This window comes from Kogia breviceps, chromosome 19, assembly GCF_026419965.1.
Source record: "Kogia breviceps isolate mKogBre1 chromosome 19, mKogBre1 haplotype 1, whole genome shotgun sequence".
Taxonomy (NCBI): Eukaryota; Metazoa; Chordata; class Mammalia; order Artiodactyla; family Physeteridae; genus Kogia; species Kogia breviceps.
The window spans coordinates 51,206,846-51,225,654 of NC_081328.1; the positions used below are offsets into that span (position 1 = coordinate 51,206,846).

At 49.4% G+C, this 18,809-nt stretch overlaps 2 protein-coding genes across 4 annotated transcripts in view; both read left to right on the forward strand.

The window, feature by feature from the left end:
* Positions 1-18,262, forward strand: SLC25A19 (solute carrier family 25 member 19). 3 transcript variants are annotated; one of them, XM_059048115.2, is made up of 8 exons: positions 1-81; positions 596-648; positions 4,585-4,754; positions 4,937-5,092; positions 6,767-6,937; positions 12,384-12,567; positions 13,920-14,050; positions 17,611-18,262. In XM_059048115.2, exons 3-8 carry the CDS (start codon positions 4,623-4,625, stop codon positions 17,791-17,793), a joined length of 957 nt encoding a protein of 318 aa, XP_058904098.1. In that variant the 5' UTR covers positions 1-81; positions 596-648; positions 4,585-4,622; the 3' UTR covers positions 17,794-18,262. The 3 variants fall into 3 exon arrangements, with proteins under 3 accessions (XP_058904098.1, XP_066877169.1, XP_066877170.1); XM_067021068.1 differs by having other exon boundaries at positions 7-163; XM_067021069.1 differs by lacking the exon at positions 596-648 and having other exon boundaries at positions 9-81.
* The window catches only part of MIF4GD (MIF4G domain containing), a 10,264-nt gene continuing 5,422 nt past the window's right edge, over positions 13,968-18,809 (forward strand). The window contains exon 1 of the mRNA XM_067021070.1: positions 13,968-14,050. The gene's annotated coding sequence lies outside the window, so the exon portion shown is untranslated. The remainder of the gene's footprint in view (positions 14,051-18,809) is intronic.

Below are 18,809 nucleotides of genomic sequence, written 5' to 3' on the forward strand. Positions count from 1 at the left end.
GCAGTTAAGTTTTGCCGTTAGATTGCGTGAGGAGGGAGGGAGAGAAGAGTTCGGGAAGCCGGGCCGCGCCTTCGGAGCCGGGTGAGTGACCTCTTCCTCCGCCCTCCTGGCACTCAGCTCGGGGACCTGCACCCCCGCTGCCCGGGGGCGCCTACACGCGCAGGTACTCACGCGAGGGCGGGGACTGTACCCACACGTGTCGCGTCTGATCTGAGAAGCATCTTCAGGGACGCAGGAAGCAAAACCCTGGACACACCCGGGGCACCTGTTCATGCGGGTGCCCACCTTGGCGTTTTCTCGGACTCGGGGAGAAAAATCACGCCCTGGAGCACACGTGGACACTTGTGTCCACACGCGGAGACATCTGCAGAGACCCTCAGCTGAGCACGTGGGCTCACGGGCACACATGCTCACCGCGGGGTACCTGCATACCTGAACTCCAGGGACTTCCGCAGTAAAAACAGGGGTGGCACGGCAGACTCACACACACACACACCCCAGCCCCCCTGCCACTCACACCAGCGGCCCCCTGTTTTCTGGATACTTTATTATATCATGCATATAATCATATTTCATGTTTATTTTGTCTCTTTAGATAAATATCAAGGCTTTTTGGTACAAGAAGGAAATTTTGAACAAGCAGAAAAAGTAAGGCCACTACTGAATTATATTTAACAAGACCTTTCACGTGTATAAGGACTTTTACCTTTTTGACAGAGCTTATCACATATAGTAGTATCTCGTGTGATCCTCCCAGGAATCTGGCTAGGCAGGGCCGCCATCATTCACATTTTCCAGAAGAAAAAAACTGAGCCTAGGTTAAATAAACCTGCCCAAGGTACATGAGAGAGACCGAATTTTGACTCCGGCTTTTTGATCTGAGGTTTAAGGTTATGTCCAGCTATGCAGAGCTGCTTATTCGTAGAAATGCCTCCTTCCCTCCCTGCCAGTCGGGATGTGACACTGCTCCGTGTGACCTGAGCAGTCCCTGGGCAACCTCCGGAGAGGCTTTGCCTCTCAATCACCTGCTACACGTTTAAACTGCTCCTCACAGGTGCCTGGGGAGTAGCAGCTTGAGTTAATGTCACAGAGAAGATGATGGGAAAGCCGAGATCTCCTCCTTTGAGGGTCTGGGGAGAAGTTACCGAGGAATGGGCACATTCCTGGCGGGAGTCGGGAGATTTCATACCATTAGACTTTTTTCTCTCTCTCTCTTTTTTTTTTTTTTTTTATGGCTGTGCTGCGTGGTTTGCGGGATCTTAGTTCCCTGACCAGTGATCGAACCTAGGCCCCAGCAGTGAAAGTGCCGAGTCTAACCATTGGACCACCAGGGAATTCCTTCATTAGACTTTCAATAAATGTTATTTTACAATACTTTGCCGATCGAGCCCCATGGAAATGTCTTGTTAATTTTAAGGATGAATTGGAGTGCTATTTTGGTAGTTTCAGAAAAGTGAGGGCTTGGGGCTAAGGGAATGGTGCGGACAGAGTTCCAGGGAGGGTGAGAGGAGAAAAAGAAACAATGGGGTGAAGGTGTCACTGTGTGGGCCCTGATTTCCCTGTTACTAAAGGTATTCAAGAACTAGGTTAATTCTGAGGTCTCTTCTAAAATCATTTTATATTTACTTTTAATTGCGGTTTGGGGGGGCCATAATGAATTCAAGCAACGTAGAATTGTGTAAAGAAAAAGGGAGGGAATACCCTGGCGGTCTGGTGGTTAGGACGCAGTGCTTCCACTGCAGGGGGCCCGGGTTCGATACCTGGTTGGGGAACTAAGATCCCACATGCCACGAGGCGTGGAAAAAAAATAAATAAAGTAGAGGGGAGGAGATCTGCCTTCCCTCTTCCCTTGCCAACCCTACCCCCAAAGGTGACCTTACCAACCTGTTGGTGTGTGTCCTTATAGACTTTCCTGCTATGCTTTATACGACTGTTGAGGGTGTATGTAGGTCTTGCTGTTTGTCTTTTGCAAAAGTGGGGTTACACTAGACATACTCTTCTGAAACCTGCTTTTTTCATGTTTTAGTTAATTGGGGATGTCTTTTCCAGTGTGTGTTTAGCTCTGGCTCATTCTTTTTTTTTTTTTAATCTTTACTTAAACTTTTGTGTTGGGTCTTCGTTGCTGCACGCAGGCTTTCTCTATTGTGGCAGGTGGGGGCTACTCTTCGTTACGGTGTGCAGGCTTCTCATTGCTGTGTCTTTTCTTGTTGTGGAGCATGGGCTCTAGGCGCACAGGCTTCTGTAGTCACAGCACGTGGGCTCAGTAATTGTGGCACGCGGGCTCTAGGGCGCACAGGCTTCAGTAGTTGTGGCTTGAGGGCTCTAGAGCTCAGGCTCAGTAGTTGTGGCGCACAGGCTCCACATCATGTGAGATCTTCCCCACCCAGGGGTCAAACCTGTGTCCCCTTCATTGGCAGGTGGATTCTTAAGCACTGCGCCACCAGGGAAGTCCGCTCATTCTTTTAATGGCTGCATGGCATCCCACTGCATGGAGGGACTTAGTGTCCATCCCTCTATTTATAAACACTTGCATTACATCCAATTTTATAAATAGTGATGCAACGCATGACATTTTACACACGCATTCTAGTATTTCTCTAGAGCAACGGTACTCAATCAGGGGCAGTTTTGCACCCTAAGAGGCATTTGTCGATGTCTGGAGACATTGTTGATTGTCACAAGGGGAGCGTGGGGATACTGGCATCTGGTGGGTAGAGACCAGGGGTGCTGCTAAACATCCTACAATGCTCAGGACAGCCCCCAACTACAAAGAATTCTCCATTCTAAAATGTCATTAGTGTTGAGGTCGGCTCTAGATAAAAATGGAATTAGATTTTTGGGGTTTTTTGGCCATACTGCATGACACGGCACGGCCGTTGGGGATCTTAGTTCCCCAACCAGGGATCGAATGTGCCCCCTGCAGTGGTAGCATGGAGACTTAACCACTGGACCACCAGGGAAGTCCCTGGAATTAGTTATTTTTTAAATATTTAGTTTCTAAAAAACCCCAGTGCCCAAAAAATTATGACACAGCTACTCAGTGTAATATGATCTAGCCGTTTACAGTGATATTTATGAAGGTCTTGTAGAAACATGGAATCATGCTTATGACATTTTGCATTTTAAAAGCCATGTACTGGAAAAAAGCCAGAAGGGAATATGTGAAGTAAACAGTGTTAAGATGATGGGTTCTTTTCCCTCTGTCTCTCTTCTCTCTCTTTCTGCAAAGTCATTATTATTTTTATAATCTCTAAGTTACTTGTTTTTTAGGGGGTTTTTTTTTTGGCTGCATTGGGACTTCATTGCTGCGCACGGGCTTTCTCTAGTTGTGGGGAGTGGGGGCTACTCTTCGTTGTGGTGCGCGGGCTTCTCATTGCGGTGGCTTGTCTTGTTGCAGAGCACCGGCTCTAGGCTCATGGGCTTCAGTAGTTGCAGCACGCGGGCTTAGCTGCTCCGCGGCATGTGGGATCTTCCCGGACCAGGGCTCGAACCTGTGTCCCCTGCATTGGCAGGCGGATTCTTAACCACTGCACCACCAGGGAACTCCCAGTTACTTGGTTTTTAATCATTTATTCAGTCATTGTTTTTAGAGCCTTTGGGGCTTGCCAGGCACCGTGCTGGTCTCTGGAGATACCACTGTAACTAGGGTGAGTCCCTACCTGTATGGAGCCTGCCTCCTGTGGGCGGGGAGGACAGCGCCTTAACAAGTACTGTGAATGCTAGAAAGGACATGAGTACATCTTCTGGAGGGGATGCTCTCTAGCTGAGCCCTGGAAGGTCAGAGGAACCAGTCTAGGGAAGAGTGGGGCTGCATTTCAGACACGGGAACAGTAGGTCCAGGGATGGGCCGGTAGATAGGAACGTGAGCAGCGTTTTCTAGGAACTGCTCAGAAGCACTGAGCCCACCCTGGCTGAACAGACCGAACCGTGGTCCAGAGTGAGGTCCAGAGGTGGGCCTGTATCATTTCGCGGCGTAACTCAGCTCCAGTGCTGTTGGCGGGCCTGCGGTGTGTGCAAAGAATGGAGAGGGGAGATGCGGGAGGGCTCAGGGCCCTTTGGATCATGGCGGCTTGTTAGAGAATCCCAGGCCCCATTCCTGGAGTCCGTGTGTCTGAGGTTCCCCCTCTGCGCTCAGCTTGAGGCTCTGCCCTCATGCTAACGCAGCCTGGGATTTCACCTCAGGCAGGAGCTGGCCGTAAAGCCAGGTGTCTTGGAAAGGCCGCTCATCTCTGGAAGTGAACTGTTTCCTACCAAGCCCATTCATTCACTCCATCGGCAAATATTACGAGCGCTGACTGTGGTGGGCTCTCTTCCGGGCACTGGAGTTACAGGGATGGATGAATGAGGCCAACGCCGTGTTGTCACGGGCTCGAATTCTAATGGGGGAGAGAGACAAGAAACAAATGTATGGAATCAATGTCTGGTATATAACTGCTCTAAAGAAGACTAAAGCAGCATAAGGAGGGAAAGGGGATGTGGGCGCTGCTTTGGGGGGCTGGTCCGGGAGGACCGCTCTGAGGAGTGATGTTAGAGCCGGGGCCCTAAGACCTTGCTCTGGTATTTACTCCTGTCTCTTGCGTTTAGCCTGAAGCTGATGGACATTGTATGGGCCGCAGGCAGGGATGGTGGGCTATGACCCCAGAGCAGACGGCAGGAATGTCTCCAATCTCGAGGTGGCCGTGGCCGGGTCTGTGTCTGGACTTGTCACTCGGGTGCTGATCAGCCCCTTGGATGTCATCAAGATCCGTTTCCAGGTACCCTTTTCCCCTTTTTCTGTGTAACGGGCCAGAGGACAAGTTCACTCTTTTTTGCCAAAGCAGTTCCTAGAGCTTGCAATTTTGTCAAGGAGAAGCACCTTGTTGCCTTTGTTACCTTCTCTGAAATTCCTCCCCCGCCCCGCCCCCATCATCATGACCATTCTCATCTTGATTCCTAGCTTCAGATTGAGCGCCTTTCTCGCAGTGACCCCAACGCGAAATACCATGGGATCCTGCAGGCTGGGAGACAGATTTTGCAAGAGGAGGGCCCAACAGCATTCTGGAAAGGACACATCCCAGCCCAGCTTCTCTCCATAGGCTATGGAGCTGTCCAAGTAGGTGGCAGGGGAAGCGGCCAGGCCCCTGGGGTCACATTGCCCAGTGGGGGAGTCCAGGGTGGTGAGGCGTGTACCCGGGCTGCCCGGGGTAGGGCAGCAGGAGGCGGTCACACACTGCTCACTCGTCTTGGCTGGGAAACTACCTGACTAATTGAAGACATAGTCAGACTGAGCTGTACTACAGGCATCCCCTTCCCCACGTCTCCCAAACCTGGAGACCTAGCACCCACTGAACATGAGGTGCTGCACCTAGGATACTGTCTTGACACCCAGCCCAGAGGGGCTTAGCAAATGGCAATACAAATGCTTTTCATTTTTCAAAATAGCATTATTCACATCTGTTCATCCTTTGAACTTCCCAAGAGCACTGTGAGGAAGGTGGAGCAGGTGTTGTGTGGGTCGCAGAGAGGTTGAGTGAGCTGCCTGAGGCCACACAGCTTGTAGGGGGCGAGGCTAGGATTAGGATCCAGGCTTCTTGACTCTTGCTCATGAGTTTGTTCAGCCGAGCGCCAGTTTACCCCATGGCGTCTAGTCTGTAGCCGTACAGCAGTGGTGATGGAAATAGCCCACCCCGCGCAGTGCTTATAGGGGGCCAGGCCCTGGGTGAAGTACTTCACATCTGCCGCCTTACAACAGTCCTCTGGCGGGTTCTGTTGTCATCCTTATTTTACAGATGAGAAGACTGAGGCAGAGAGAGCTTAAGTCACCAGTCCAACCAATGTCACTAGCTAGAAAGTGGCAGAGCAGTCCCTGCCTGCTCTTCGTATCACATCACAGTGATTGCTCAGGTCACGTGCCCCTGCCGTGCCATCTCTGCGCCCAGCACACAGACGTTGCATCCTGATGGGTAAATGCAGCAACGTGTGCTCTCAGGACCCCAAGCCATCCTGAGTTGGCTGGAGAAGGATGTGAGCCCAAGGAAGGCTTACACCGCAGAATATGGAATATGTGGCCTTCTCCCGATGGAATTTCAGCTCCAGGGCACAATGTTTCTCAAACAGGGCTGCTGCCAGCTGCATTAAAGGGGTCCCCAGCCTACAGTCAGATAATGGCCATCTTTTCCCAGTTCTCAGAAAACTGAGTGATGAGTAGAATTTTCTTTTTTATTCTTTCTTTTTTTTGGCCTCGCCATGCAGCTTGTGGGATCGTAGTTCCCCGACCAGGGATTGAAACCGGGGCCACGGCAGTGAGAACACCGAGCCCTAACCACTGGACGGCCAGGGAATTCCCGAGTAGAATTTTCTTTTCCTGCCTTTCTTTCCTTTTTTTTTTTTTTAAATATTTATTTATTTATTTGGCTGCATCGGGGTCTTAGTTGCAGCATGCAGGATCTTTTTTTTTCAGTTGCAGCACGTGGGATCTAGTTCCCTGACTAGGGATTGAACCTGGGCTCCCTGCATTGGGAGTGCGGAGTCTTAGCCACTGGATCACCAGAGAGGTCCCCCAAGTCGAATTTTCTGATATAAAAATTTTCTCATATATTTTCTTAACCCTTGGGTATTTGGTTCTGCTCAGAGTATGAAAGGGCATCTGAGCTTTGCACAGTTAAATGTTTGTTTTATTCTGTCCCTTCTCAAGGAGAGTATCTCCTGGTCCCTAGGATAAGGCCCCGCCTGGGTCACGGGTGCGTTCGGGGGGTGTTTTCCATGACACTGTCACACAGTCTTGCAGTTTTTGTCGTTTGAAGTGCTCACCGAGCTGGTGCACAGGGCCAGCGTGCATGATGCCCGAGACTTCTCCGTGCATTTTGTGTGTGGCGGCCTGTCTGCCTGTGTGGCCACCCTCGCCGTGCATCCTGTGGACGTGCTACGCACCCGCTTTGCAGCTCAGGGTGAGCCCAGGGTGAGTGGCCGGGCCAGAGAAGGGGCGCCCAAGGGACGAAGGGCGTCCCAGGGTGGGGGCTGTTTTCCTTAGAGGGAACAAAGCGGGGGGGGGGGGCTGGGGTTTTCAGGCCATCCTTCAGCCTGTTTCTGAAACCCGTGATGGTGCTTGGCACCAGGTAAGGTGCTCACAACCTCACGGGGGACACAGAACCTGCAGGGGAAACAGAGGAAATACCAAATCGGAATGGGGAAGGCGTCCGGGAAAGTGAGACTTGAGATCCTATCGCTGTATTATTGGGAGGGAGGTTTTGGTTTCCAGAAAGAATGGATTGGAGGAAATGGGATCATTGAGTCAGACTCAAGGAAGAACTGACTGAGTGAAAGCAAGGGATTAAACCCTCAAATAGACGCACCATCCCCCCCTCCGCCCACCATAATCTCTGTTTCCTGGACATACATAAGAATAGCGTAGGATACTGTTTATGGGGAATGACGTTTTGCTTAAGAATTTGATCTGGGACCAGCTAAGAATAACTGTGGTTTCAGCTCTGACAGTTTTTTGTGTTGCCTGGGGTGGAGATCCTGGGTTGGGGGACCTCTTTTGTTTAGGAGGCATTCTGATAAATTTTTTGGTTCAGAAATGCAACGTGCCCCAGGAACAGTCTAGAAGAAAACATATGGGGCATGAGAGCTGGGTCACTCTGTGTGACACTGCAGTGGAAAATAGAGGTTTGGGGTGACTGCCCTGGTGGAGAAATGAGATGAGGGGTCCTAGGAACGGGATAGATAAATGGAGGGGAAGGACGTTTATAGAGGGGACAGACCTCAGCAACATGGTGGCTGCTGGGATGGAAGAATGGCTGGTGACAGTCCTTCAGGTTCCCTGTTCCACGTGTGCTATAATCCTCTTCTGTTACTTTCCAACCTTTAATACAAATCTATGAGAAGAAAAAAGGGAAAACATCATTAAGAAAAGAATAGCATATTTCTTTTTAGGCTCAGACAATTGAGATGTTGGATTCTAGATTCTGGAATGGCTGGAACATTATGTGTGAAAGTGAGGGGAGGGGAAAAGATTTATTTAAAAATTGCAAAACTCTCCACCTTCTTTAGACTTGTAGCATCCATAGTGTAAATCCTAACATTTCTTAAAAAATCAATAATCTGGGCTTCCCTGGTGGCGCAGGGGTTAAGAACCCACCTGCCAGTGCAGGGGACACGGGTTCGAGCCCTAGTCCGGGAAGATCCCACATGCCATGGAGCAACTAAGCCCGTGTGCCACAACTACTGAGCCTGCTCTCTAGAGCCCATGCGCCACAACTACTGAAGCCTACGCGCCTAGAGCCCATGCTCTGCGACAAGAGAAGCCACCGCAATGAGAAGCCCGCGCACCGCAGTGAAGAGTAGCCCCTGCTCACCGCAACTAGAGAAAGCCCGCACGCAGCAACGAAGACCCAACACAGCCATAAATAAATAAATTAATTAATCTATAAGGTGTATAAAGGTTAAAAAGACAGGTAGTTCTTCATGAATTATAATGAAAAAACACCAGCCGCCCCTGTGATTCTATTCCCCAGTGGCAACCACTTTTAATATTTGTGTGCTTCTTCCGTAATTTACTTCCTAATTCAAAGTAACATGCTCTTTCTCTTTCTTTCTTTCCTTCTCAGTTTTAAATTATAGACATTAACTACTGACTACTACTATGGAAGATGAGGATTTAACTCTTTTACCATCACCCTTGGGTGTGCTTGTGCTTCCTCACCTGAGTGCAGTACAGCTGATTAATAGATTTTTGGCTAAATCAGTACTCAGTGTTTATGCTATTATGATTATGTAAATGTTACTGTTGAGCCTCAAAATATATTATGATTATGGGTTTTTTTGTATTTTTGTCTTTCCTGAAGTTGGCAATTGCTTTGTATTTTATTTGTTTCACTTTCTACATGCTTATCACAAATTCACTTTCAGACAATCTCCCGATAGGGTGAGCCTGTGGTCATCAGTCCCATGTTTTTATGGAGCCCCTCCTAGAGCCCCCCACCCTTGAACCCTTCACCCAATGGCTTCGATCTCGACTGTTTGCTCCAGGACTATGGCCACCTATTCTCTTAGGAATTCTCACATAGGAGCCCATGTCTTCTCTTTCTTGATTAGTCCCTCATTTTGGTGGAGCACATCCTGAGGTATAGCTTCCTTACAGCAGCCTGATAGAAAATGCCTTTATTTTCCCCTTACACTTAACTGATGATATGGGTGTAGAATTCTAGGTAGCTCTCAGTATTGCTGAAGAGGTGTCCAGAACCATCCTGATGACTAACCCTTTATATGAAGCCATCCACTTCGCCCTCTTGGGAACTTTCAGGATCTTTTTTTTTTTTTTAACTTCTTTGTGTCCCCACCATGTGGCACATGGGATCTTAGTTCCCCAACCAGGGCTCGAACCCACGCCCCCTGCAGTGGAAGCGTGGAGTCTTAACCACTGGACCACCGGGGAAGTCCCTCAGGATCTTTTCTCGATCCCTGGCATTCTAGAAGTTTACCAGTGGAGTGCCCCAGGGCAGGTCTCTTTCATTCATTGTGATGGGCACTTCCTCGGCCCTTTAGTCTGGACACCTGTTCTTCATGCCTGGAAAATGGTCATGAATTACTTATTCACAGTTGCCTGCCCTCTGTTTTTTTCTTTTTCTTTCTTTCTAGAATTCATGTCAGTTGGACACTAGACATCCTGGATTGATCCTCTGATTGACTTATCTTTTATTTACCATTCTGGGAGGTTTCCTTACTTTTATCATTTGGGCCCTCTATTGAGTTTAAACAACGTCTGCTAGCGTATGTTGGTTCCTAAGAACTGTCTTTGGTTTGTTTGTTTTAGTCAGGTTTATTAAAGCATGACTTACCTGCACAGTAGAATCCACTCTTTTTAGCGTACAGTTCTGTGACTTTTGACAAATGCGTACAGTCACATAACCACTACCACAATCAAGATATAAAACAAAAGTTCCATCACCCTCTGATTTCCTCCTGCCCTTTGTAGTTTGTCCCTCCCCACCTCCAGCCTTCAGTAACCACTGGTCTGTTTTCTGTCTGAAGTTCTGCATTTTCCAGAATGTTACATAAATGGCATTGTGCCCTGTGTAGTCGTTTGAGTTGGCTCCCTTCACTTGGTGGGTGCATTTGAGATGTGTCCGTGGGGTGCCTGTGAGTAGTTGGCTCCTTTTTCTTGCTGAGTCATATTCCACTGTGTGGAAGGATTGTGGTTTATTAGTTCAGAGACTTTGGGGTTGTTCTCCAGTTTGGGGTGTTATGAATAAAGCCACTATAAACATTCACATACAGGTTATTGTGTGAACATTTCATTTCTCTTGGGTAGATTCCTAGGGCTGGGATTGCTGGTTGTATAAGGAGTGTTTCATTGTATAAGAAAAGGCAAGGTGTCCCCTGCACGGCTGTGCCGTTCTGCCTTCCCACCAGCAGGTCTCACTGCTCCTTATCCTCACTAATACTTAGTATTACCCGCTTTGTATTTTAAATTTTAACCATTCTAGATGGTGTGCATAGTGGTGTCTCATCGTGGTTAATTTAAATTTCTTTAATGTTGAGCATCCTTTTATGTGCTTATTTGCCATCTATATACCTTTGGTGAAGTATCTGTTCAGATTGTCCATTTTTGTGTTGCGTGGTTTGTTGTTTTTATTTTACAAATATTTTCTGAGTCTGTGGCTGTCTTTTCCTTTCCTTACAGTATCTTTTGAAGAGCAGATGTTTTTAATTTTGATGAAGTTCCATTTATCAATTTGTTCTTTTATGGATTTTGCTTTTGGTGTTTTACCTAAGAAACCTTTGCCCAACTCAGAGTCACAAGATTTTCTCTCAAGAGCTTTTTCTTGTCTGTATCTTACCTCTTTTTAAAATAGATCCTCTGCTTTTATTTTTTTTATTTTTAAATTTTTTTAATTAATTTTTATTGGAGTAGAGTTGATTTACAATGTTGTGTTAGTTTCTGCTATACAGCAAAGTGAATCAGTTATACATAAACATATTTCCGCTCTTTTAAAAATTCTTTTCCCATATAGATCATTACGGAGTATTGAGTAGAGTTCCCTGTGCAATTCAGTCAGTCCTTATTATCTATTTTATATATAGTAGTGTGTATATGTCAATCCCAGTCTCCCAGTTTATTCCCCCCCCTTTCCCCCGTGGTAACCGTATGTTTTCTACATCTGTGACTCTATTTCTGTTTTGTAAATAAGTTCGTTTGTACCATTTTTTTTAGATTCCACATATAAGTGATATCATATGATATTTGTCTTTCTCTGACCCTCTGCTTTTATCATGAAGGTGATGCCTTCTCTGTGGTCTCAGGATATTAGTTAAAATTCCGTGGGTGGTTGCTTTTTTTCTGTAGTTTTCTTCTGCTCTCTATACTGTCTCTTCTTTCCAAATGACTTCTCTTGCCCCTCATCAATCAGTTTGGCCTCTGTTTTGGAGGAGGCTTTCCTCAAATGTCTGGTGCCTCTTGGCTGCCAGATTGGTGTTAAGAGAGGACACAGAAAGCAGAGTGGGACTCTGGCACGTGGGCAGGCTTGTTGCCCGATGGCCTTCCTCTGAGGCCCGGCCCTTTCATGCAAGTCCCCAGGGCAAAAGCCTTCAATGTGGCTGCCAGCATCTGGGAGCCAAGTGTGTACTGTCCCTGCTCAGTACAGACTTCTCCTTGGTCACCCTCTTGTCAGTACAGTGCTTCCCGCACCCACAGCCAGACAGAGTCAGCCCCTCTGGTCCACTGCAAAGAATGTATGTCAAATAGAAGGGCACTAAAAAATCAGTCGCTCTTTGTGCGTAAAGATCACCTGTTGATGGTTTCAGAAAGGTTAAGTATGTGCATATGGCAGAAAAATCCAAATAGCATAAAATGGTAATAGCGAACCTGCTTCTTCCCCCGTCCCTCGCCTGTCCCCTTGTCTCCCGCCGTGGAGGTAATAATGTTACTGTTCCTCCTTTCTTGTGTATCCTTGTGGGGGATAGCCTCTGCATACAGTTTGTTTCCTCCACAGACACTATGCCTGCTCTTCATGTCCTGCTGGGTTCACTTACCTGTATATTTGGGGGAGTCTTCCCTATCGATCATCTAGATTGCATTTTCCTGTTGTAACTGCTACACTATGTTCTTTTGAACAGGTGTGCCATAATTTATATAACCGATCACCCGAGGGTGGACTTCACACCTTTTGCTGTTCCGCATACTTTGGTGCACTCCTTGGCATATCTCAGTCGTGTAAATAGCTAGAAGGGGAGCTGCCAGACAGTCCCACCCTTGGAATTTTTGTCCAGCATTTTCTTTGTCCTCCTGGCAGGAGAAGTAATGCTCCTAGTAGCTGGTTTCTGGACAAGGGGAAATATACCTGGTGGGCTGGGTTCTCAGGCTGAAACGACATCACTTATCATTTTGCATGTGTGGTGTCCAGGTCTATAAAACCCTGCGAAACGCCGTGGTGACCATGTACAGGACCGAAGGCCCCCTGGTCTTCTACAAAGGCTTGAACCCCACCTTGATCGCCATCTTCCCCTACGCCGGGTTCCAGTTCTCCTTCTACAGCTCCTTGAAGCACGCGTATGAGTGGGCCATGCCAGCTGAAGGAAAGAAAAACGGTGAGACCGGCCTCACGGGAAAGGGAATCTGGGTCCCACTCCACCCCACTCCCAAGCCATAGCATCTCTTTCTGAATCAGGTAGGAAATAAAGTTTTCCTGCAGAAGCTAAGACACCACAGATCTCTGAACCCCCAGCTCTGTAATACAGCCAACAAAACAAAGCCATTCACTCACAGATGACTTTATTTCTTTCGGCTCTTGCCACTGTTATTTCCAACTACCAGTCATCGTTTTCATTTTTGTCAAAGGTCCAACTCGCAAACAGCCTGGTTTTGCTTATGTGTTTGGTTTGGTTTTCGTCTGGGGACTCTGGGGAGGGGGATGGGCGTCCTGTTCCCTCCCAAGCCTTGAACTGAGTCGCATGGCAGAGCTTGCAGGCCATTATTGCCTCCAGCTGGGGTGATTGCTGTTAAAGGCACACACCCCTTCTGCCACCAGCCTGTCCAGTCAGCAGTCCATTGTCGTTCCTTTTTTACAAAATTTTATTTATTTATTTGTGGCCGCGTTGGGTCTTCGTTGCTGCCCGCGGACTTTCTCTAGTTGCAGAGAACGGGGGCTACTCTTCGTTGTGGTGCGCGGGCGTCTCATTGCCGTGGCTTCTCTTGTTGCAGAGCACGGGCTCTAGGCATGCGGGCTTCAGTAGTTGTGGCTCGCGGGCTCTAGAGCGCAGGCTCAGTAGTTGTGGCGCACGGGCTTAGGTGCTCTGCGGCATGTGGGATCTTCCTGGACGTGGGCTGAAACTGTGTCCCCTGCATTGGCAGGCAGATTCTTTTTTTTAAACTTTTTGGCTGCGTTGGTTCTTTTTTAAAAATATTTATTTATTTGTTTGTTTATTTATTTATGGCTGTGTTGTGTCTTCATTGCTGCGCGTGGGCTTTCTTTAGTTGCAGCGAGCGGGGGCTACCCTTCCTTGCGGTGCACGGGCTTCTCAATGCGGTGGCTTCTCTTTGTTGTAGAGCACGGGCTCTAGGCCTGTGGGCTTCAGTAGTTGTGGCACGTGGGCTCAGTAGTTGTAGCTCGCGGGCTCTAGAGCACAGGCTCAGTAGTTGTGGCTCATGGGCTTAGTTGCTCCGCGGCACGTGGGATCCTCCCGGACCAGGGCCCGAACCCGTGTCCCCTGCATTGGCAGGCGGATTCTCAACCACTGCGCCACCAGGGAAGCCCTGTCTGTTGTCATTCTTCCTGAAAGTGGTTGTGCCTGGTTCTCTCGCTCCTGGATTAAATTCTTCTGAGATTGAGGATGCTTGTAGGTTTTGGTTTTCTGGTCGAGGATTAGACTGTATAACCTTGAAGTTTACCCTAGATTGCATTTCTCTCATCTTTCCCCTCCATCCCACTTCTCTGGTTCAGGGAACTTCAAAAACCTGCTTTGTGGCAGTGGAGCTGGAGTCATCAGCAAGACCCTCACGTATCCCCTGGACCTCTTCAAGAAGCGGCTGCAGGTTGGAGGGTTTGAGCAGGCCCGAGCCTCCTTTGGCCAGGTGAGATGTCCCCCTGCAGAGAGCTCTGATTCCAGCCCCTCACTGGGCACGTGAAGGAACTGGGTCAGCTCCTGTCCATTGGGCAGCTTTCACCCCCATAGCCCTCTCAGCCCCTGCATGTCCCCGGTGTCAATGAAAAATTAATTAGTTGATCTAAGAAAGAAACGGAAAATTTTATTCCAGCCAAATTTGAGGATTTTAACCCAGGAAGAGCATCTCAGAAAGCTCTGAGAACTATTCCACCTGCTAGAAGTCAAGACACAGTTTATATAAGTTTTTTGAGACACAGGGCTGTGTATCAAATGACGTTTTTGGGGGTGGTTTTTTGGCTGCGTTGGGTCTTCCTCTAGTTGCAGCGAGTGGGGGCTACCCTTTGTCATGGTGCACGGGCTTCTTATTGCGGTGGCTTCTCTTGTTGTGGAGCACGGGCTGTAGGCTTCAGTAGTTGTGGCAGGCGGGATCATTAGTTGTGGTTCGTGGGATCTAGAGCTCAGGCTCAGTAGTTGTGGCACATGGACTTAGCTGCTCCGCGGCATGTGGGATCTTTCTAGACCAGGGCTTGAACCCGTGTCCCCTGCATTGGCAGGCGGATTCTTACCACTGTGCCACCAAGGAAGCCCCAAATGACATATTATTACTTTTTTAAAAATAAATTTATTTATTTATTTATTTTTGGCTGTATTGGGTCTTCGTTGCTGCACACGGGCTTTCTCTAGTTGGGGCAAGCAGGGGCTACTTTTCGTTGTGGTGTGCGGGCTTCTCACTGTGGTGGCTTCTCTTGTTGCGGAGCACGGGCTTTAGGTGCACAGGCTTCAGTAGTTGTGGCACGTGGGCTCAGTAGTTGCGGCTTGCGGGCTCTAGAGTGCAGGCTCAGTAATTGTGGTGCACGGGCTTAGTTGCTCCGCGGCATGTGGGATCTTCCTGGACCAGGGCTTGAACCCGTGTCCCCTGCATTGGCAGGCGGATTCTTAACCACTGCCACCAAGGAAGCCCCAAATGACGTATTATTGACAGTTCACAGAATCAAGTTCTAAGCACCATCGTGGTGGGGTGGTGGGTCATGTGACCCCTTACAAGGTCAAGAAGGAATGTTATCTTTTTAAGGAGTTGTCTTGTTGATGCTGGGATAATGTTGCTCTTCACGCCCCCCCCACCCCCCACCCCGGCCGCCCACCCTGTATGCGGGCCTCTCACTGCTGTGGCCTCTCCCATTGCGGACACAGGCTCCAGACTCTCAGGCTCAGCGGCCACGGCTCACGGGCCCAGCCGCTCCGCGGCATGTGGGATCTTCCCGGACCGGGCCACGAACCCGCGTCCCCTGCATCGGCAGGCGGACTCTCAACCACTGAGTCACCAGGGAAGCCCAAGAATGTTGCTCTTTATGGTTGAGCAGGTATTCCGGGAAGAGGGTTTGGTCAATGCATAATGCACAGTGTGGAGAGAGAGGAGGCCAAAGGGCAGAGAAGAATTTTTATGTTTAAATTTTTCTTGTCTTGCCATAAAATATGAATTTTATTTCACACTGGGGACCCTGAACACAAGGGAAGCCACAAGCAAAGCCCTGTGTGTACGGGACACTGTTTAAAGACCCAGGAGAAGGCACACTCATAGCGCCCGCTCTTCAAAAGCATTCAGAGGAATTCCCTAGTGGTCCAGTGGTCAGGGCACGGTGCTTTCACTGCCGTGACCCAGGTTTGATCTGTACCGCAACAAAGAGCAGCCCCTGCTCGCCGCAACGAGAGAAAACCCGAGCACAGCAACAAAGACCCAATGCAACCAAAAATAAATAAATTTATTAAAGTAAGTAAATAAATAAATCCATCACCACCCACGCACAGATAATCACACAGAACCTTTAGCTGTAGTCTTTCTTTTTTTTAAACGTTTTTATTTTTTATTCATTTTTGGCCACGCGGCATGTGGGATCTTAATTCCCCGACCAGGGATCTAACCTGCGCCCCCTGCACTGGAAGCGCAGAGTCTTAACCGCTGGACCCCCAGGGAAGTCCCTGTAGGCTTTCTTTCTTTCATTGAAGTATACTTGATTTATAATATTATGTTAGTTTCAGGTGTACAACATAGTGATTGAATGTTTATAGATTTTATTCCATTTAAAGTTATTACAAAATAATGGCTATATTTCCCTGTGCTGTACAATATATCCTTGTTGCTTATTTATTTTTTGCATAGTAGTTTGTACCTCTTAATTCCCTACCCTTATCTTGCCCCTGCCCCCTTCCCTATCCCCACTGGTAACCATTAGTTTGTTGTCTATGTCTGTGAGTCTGTTTCTGTTTTGTTATATTCATTCACTTGTTTTTTTTGTTTTGTTATTTATTTATTTGTTTTTGGCTGCATTGGGTCTTCGTTGCTGCACACCCGCCTTCTCCAGTTGCAGTGAGCAGGGGCTACTCTTCGTTGTGGTCTGTGGGCTTCTCACTGCAATGAGAAGCCCATGCTCTCTTGTAGAGCATGGCCTCTAGGTGTGCGGCTTCAGTAGTTGTGACACGTGGGCTCAGTAGTTGTGGCGCACGGGCTTAGTTGCTCCGCGGCATGTGGGATCTTCCCGGACCAGGGCTCGAACCCATGTCCCCTGTATTGGCAGGCAGATTCTTAACCACTGCACTACCAGGTGTTTTATTTTTTAGATTCCACATAAAAGTGATAACGTACGCTGTTTGTCTTTCTCTGACTTATTTCACTAAGCCTAACACCACCTAGGTCCATACGCGTTGTAGTTTTATTCCTTTGCATAAATAAACATATGTTTAACAAAAATGGGGTTACACACAGGTTTTATAACCTCCTTCTTTCATTTACCAACTTGTCTTGAAAAGATGGTTTGAATTTGGATAGGGAGAGTTGGTGAGAGCTCAAGACAGAGAAGGGAGGCCCTGCTCCTCACAGAGCTTTAGCGTGAGCAGGTGTGGCTGGAGGTGTTCGGGCACTGAGGGTGGACCAGTGGGGAAAGGCAGATCAGGGAGGGAAGCTGAGGCCAAACGCCCCGAACACCACGCCGCGGGGCTTGGGCTTGATTCTTTGTGATGTCATCGTTATCATCGGGAGTTACTGGAGCTCTGGGAGGGGAGCGAGGCTTGAGTAGAGCTGTGCCCTGGGGACACGGGTCTAGCAGCAGTTTGTGGTCAACTGGAGGTGGCCAGGCTGGCGCCGCTGGTCAGGCTCGGAGCTAACGAGGGGCCGGTTCAGATCTGCCCAAGGGGGACCCGGAGGGATGGGCGCACAGTCAGAGGCACCCCTGGGAAGAGGGCCCAGGGCTCTCTCTGGGTCCTTCAGAGCCACCGTCAGTGGGAGCCCCAGGGCAGGAAGGAGCTCCGTCCAGTGCTGATTTCCAGGCACTTCATCTGTTAAGTCTGAATTAGCCCAGTTGGAAGAGAGAATGAGGTTCACTTACTCCGTCGTTTTTGCCTTCATTCGTTTGTCCAGCAAGTATTTATTGGGTGCTTGAATGTGCCAGGCTCTGTGCTGACAAGAGAACAGAGCTCACACCCATGCTGCCATCAGCTCCTCTCTCCTCAACTGGAGAACCTTCCTCTCCCCAGGTGCGAAGCTACAAGGGCCTCCTGGATTGCGCCAGGCAGGTGCTGCGAGAGGAGGGTGCACAGGGCTGCTTCAAAGGCCTGGCTCCCAGCCTGCTGAAGGCTGCTCTCTCCACCGGCTTTGTGTTCTTCTGGTACGAGCTCTTCTGTAACCTCTTCCACCACATGAAGAAGGCAGACAGCTAGCCTCGAGGGCAGGAAGGGTGGCCTGAGGTCTTTCCCTGGAGGGGCCCTCCTGAAGAACGCTTGCTCTACCATCCCGTCTGGCACTGAGAGGTGTTGCCCGGCCCCTCCCTCCAGGCCAGCTGTCCTGGGCACGAAGAGCCGTCGGCAGCAGCCTGGATTCCACCGGAAGGGCAAAGGGGGTTCTCCATGGGAGAGCACGGGGTGAACGCAGGACTTGGCCTATGGGGACCCAACCCCGCCAAGTCAGAAGGAGCTGGATGTTTCCCCTCCGTGTGGCGCACACTCAGGGCCACAGCTGCCCTCCTGCACGCCTTCGCTCCGGCTGCCCAGAGAACTCTGCTGCGTCTGGGTGGGCCGCAGCTTGAGCGTGAGTGAGGCTGCGATCAGGCCTTTACAGGGGTCTGGTCCCCACATCTGGGTTCTTACTCCCGCCAATTATTTAATAGACATTAAAACTAAAAGCACATTCCTTATCTGACTCCTCCATGTTCCCTTCCAAATCACATCCCTTCTCCCCAAGTATGAGGGAAGGGATCCCTGCCTTCCCTAAACTCTACTTTTCTCAGCAGTTGCATCCCTCAGGCAGCTTGGCTTCTAGCTCTGGGGGAAGAATCCCAGCTGAATCAGTCACTTTATAAACTCCACCCTGCTCAGATCTTCGTGTCTAGAAAGGCACCACTCGGGCTGTTCTCTCCCTGAACAGGCTGGTCACAGCCCGTGGGCCTCTAGGGAACGCAGACCCCAGCAACCCCACAGGCAGTGGGGGGATGTGCTGACGGGGAGGGGGCGCCGGTAAAGGCAGCAGCCCTCCCCTCCCCCCCCTCAACTGGGATCACTCCTCTTTCGCTGTGGGCTGGGTTAGCGCTCCCGGGTGGGTGGGAGCTTACAGCCGGGCCTGCGAGCATCTGCTGCCCGCTCGGGGTGCCCCTGCTGGGGCCGGCGTAGTGCTGCGTGCATCCTCTGTAGTCCCAGAAAGAGGGCCTCGAGCAGGCAGCCTGCTGCGCGCACAGCTGGTG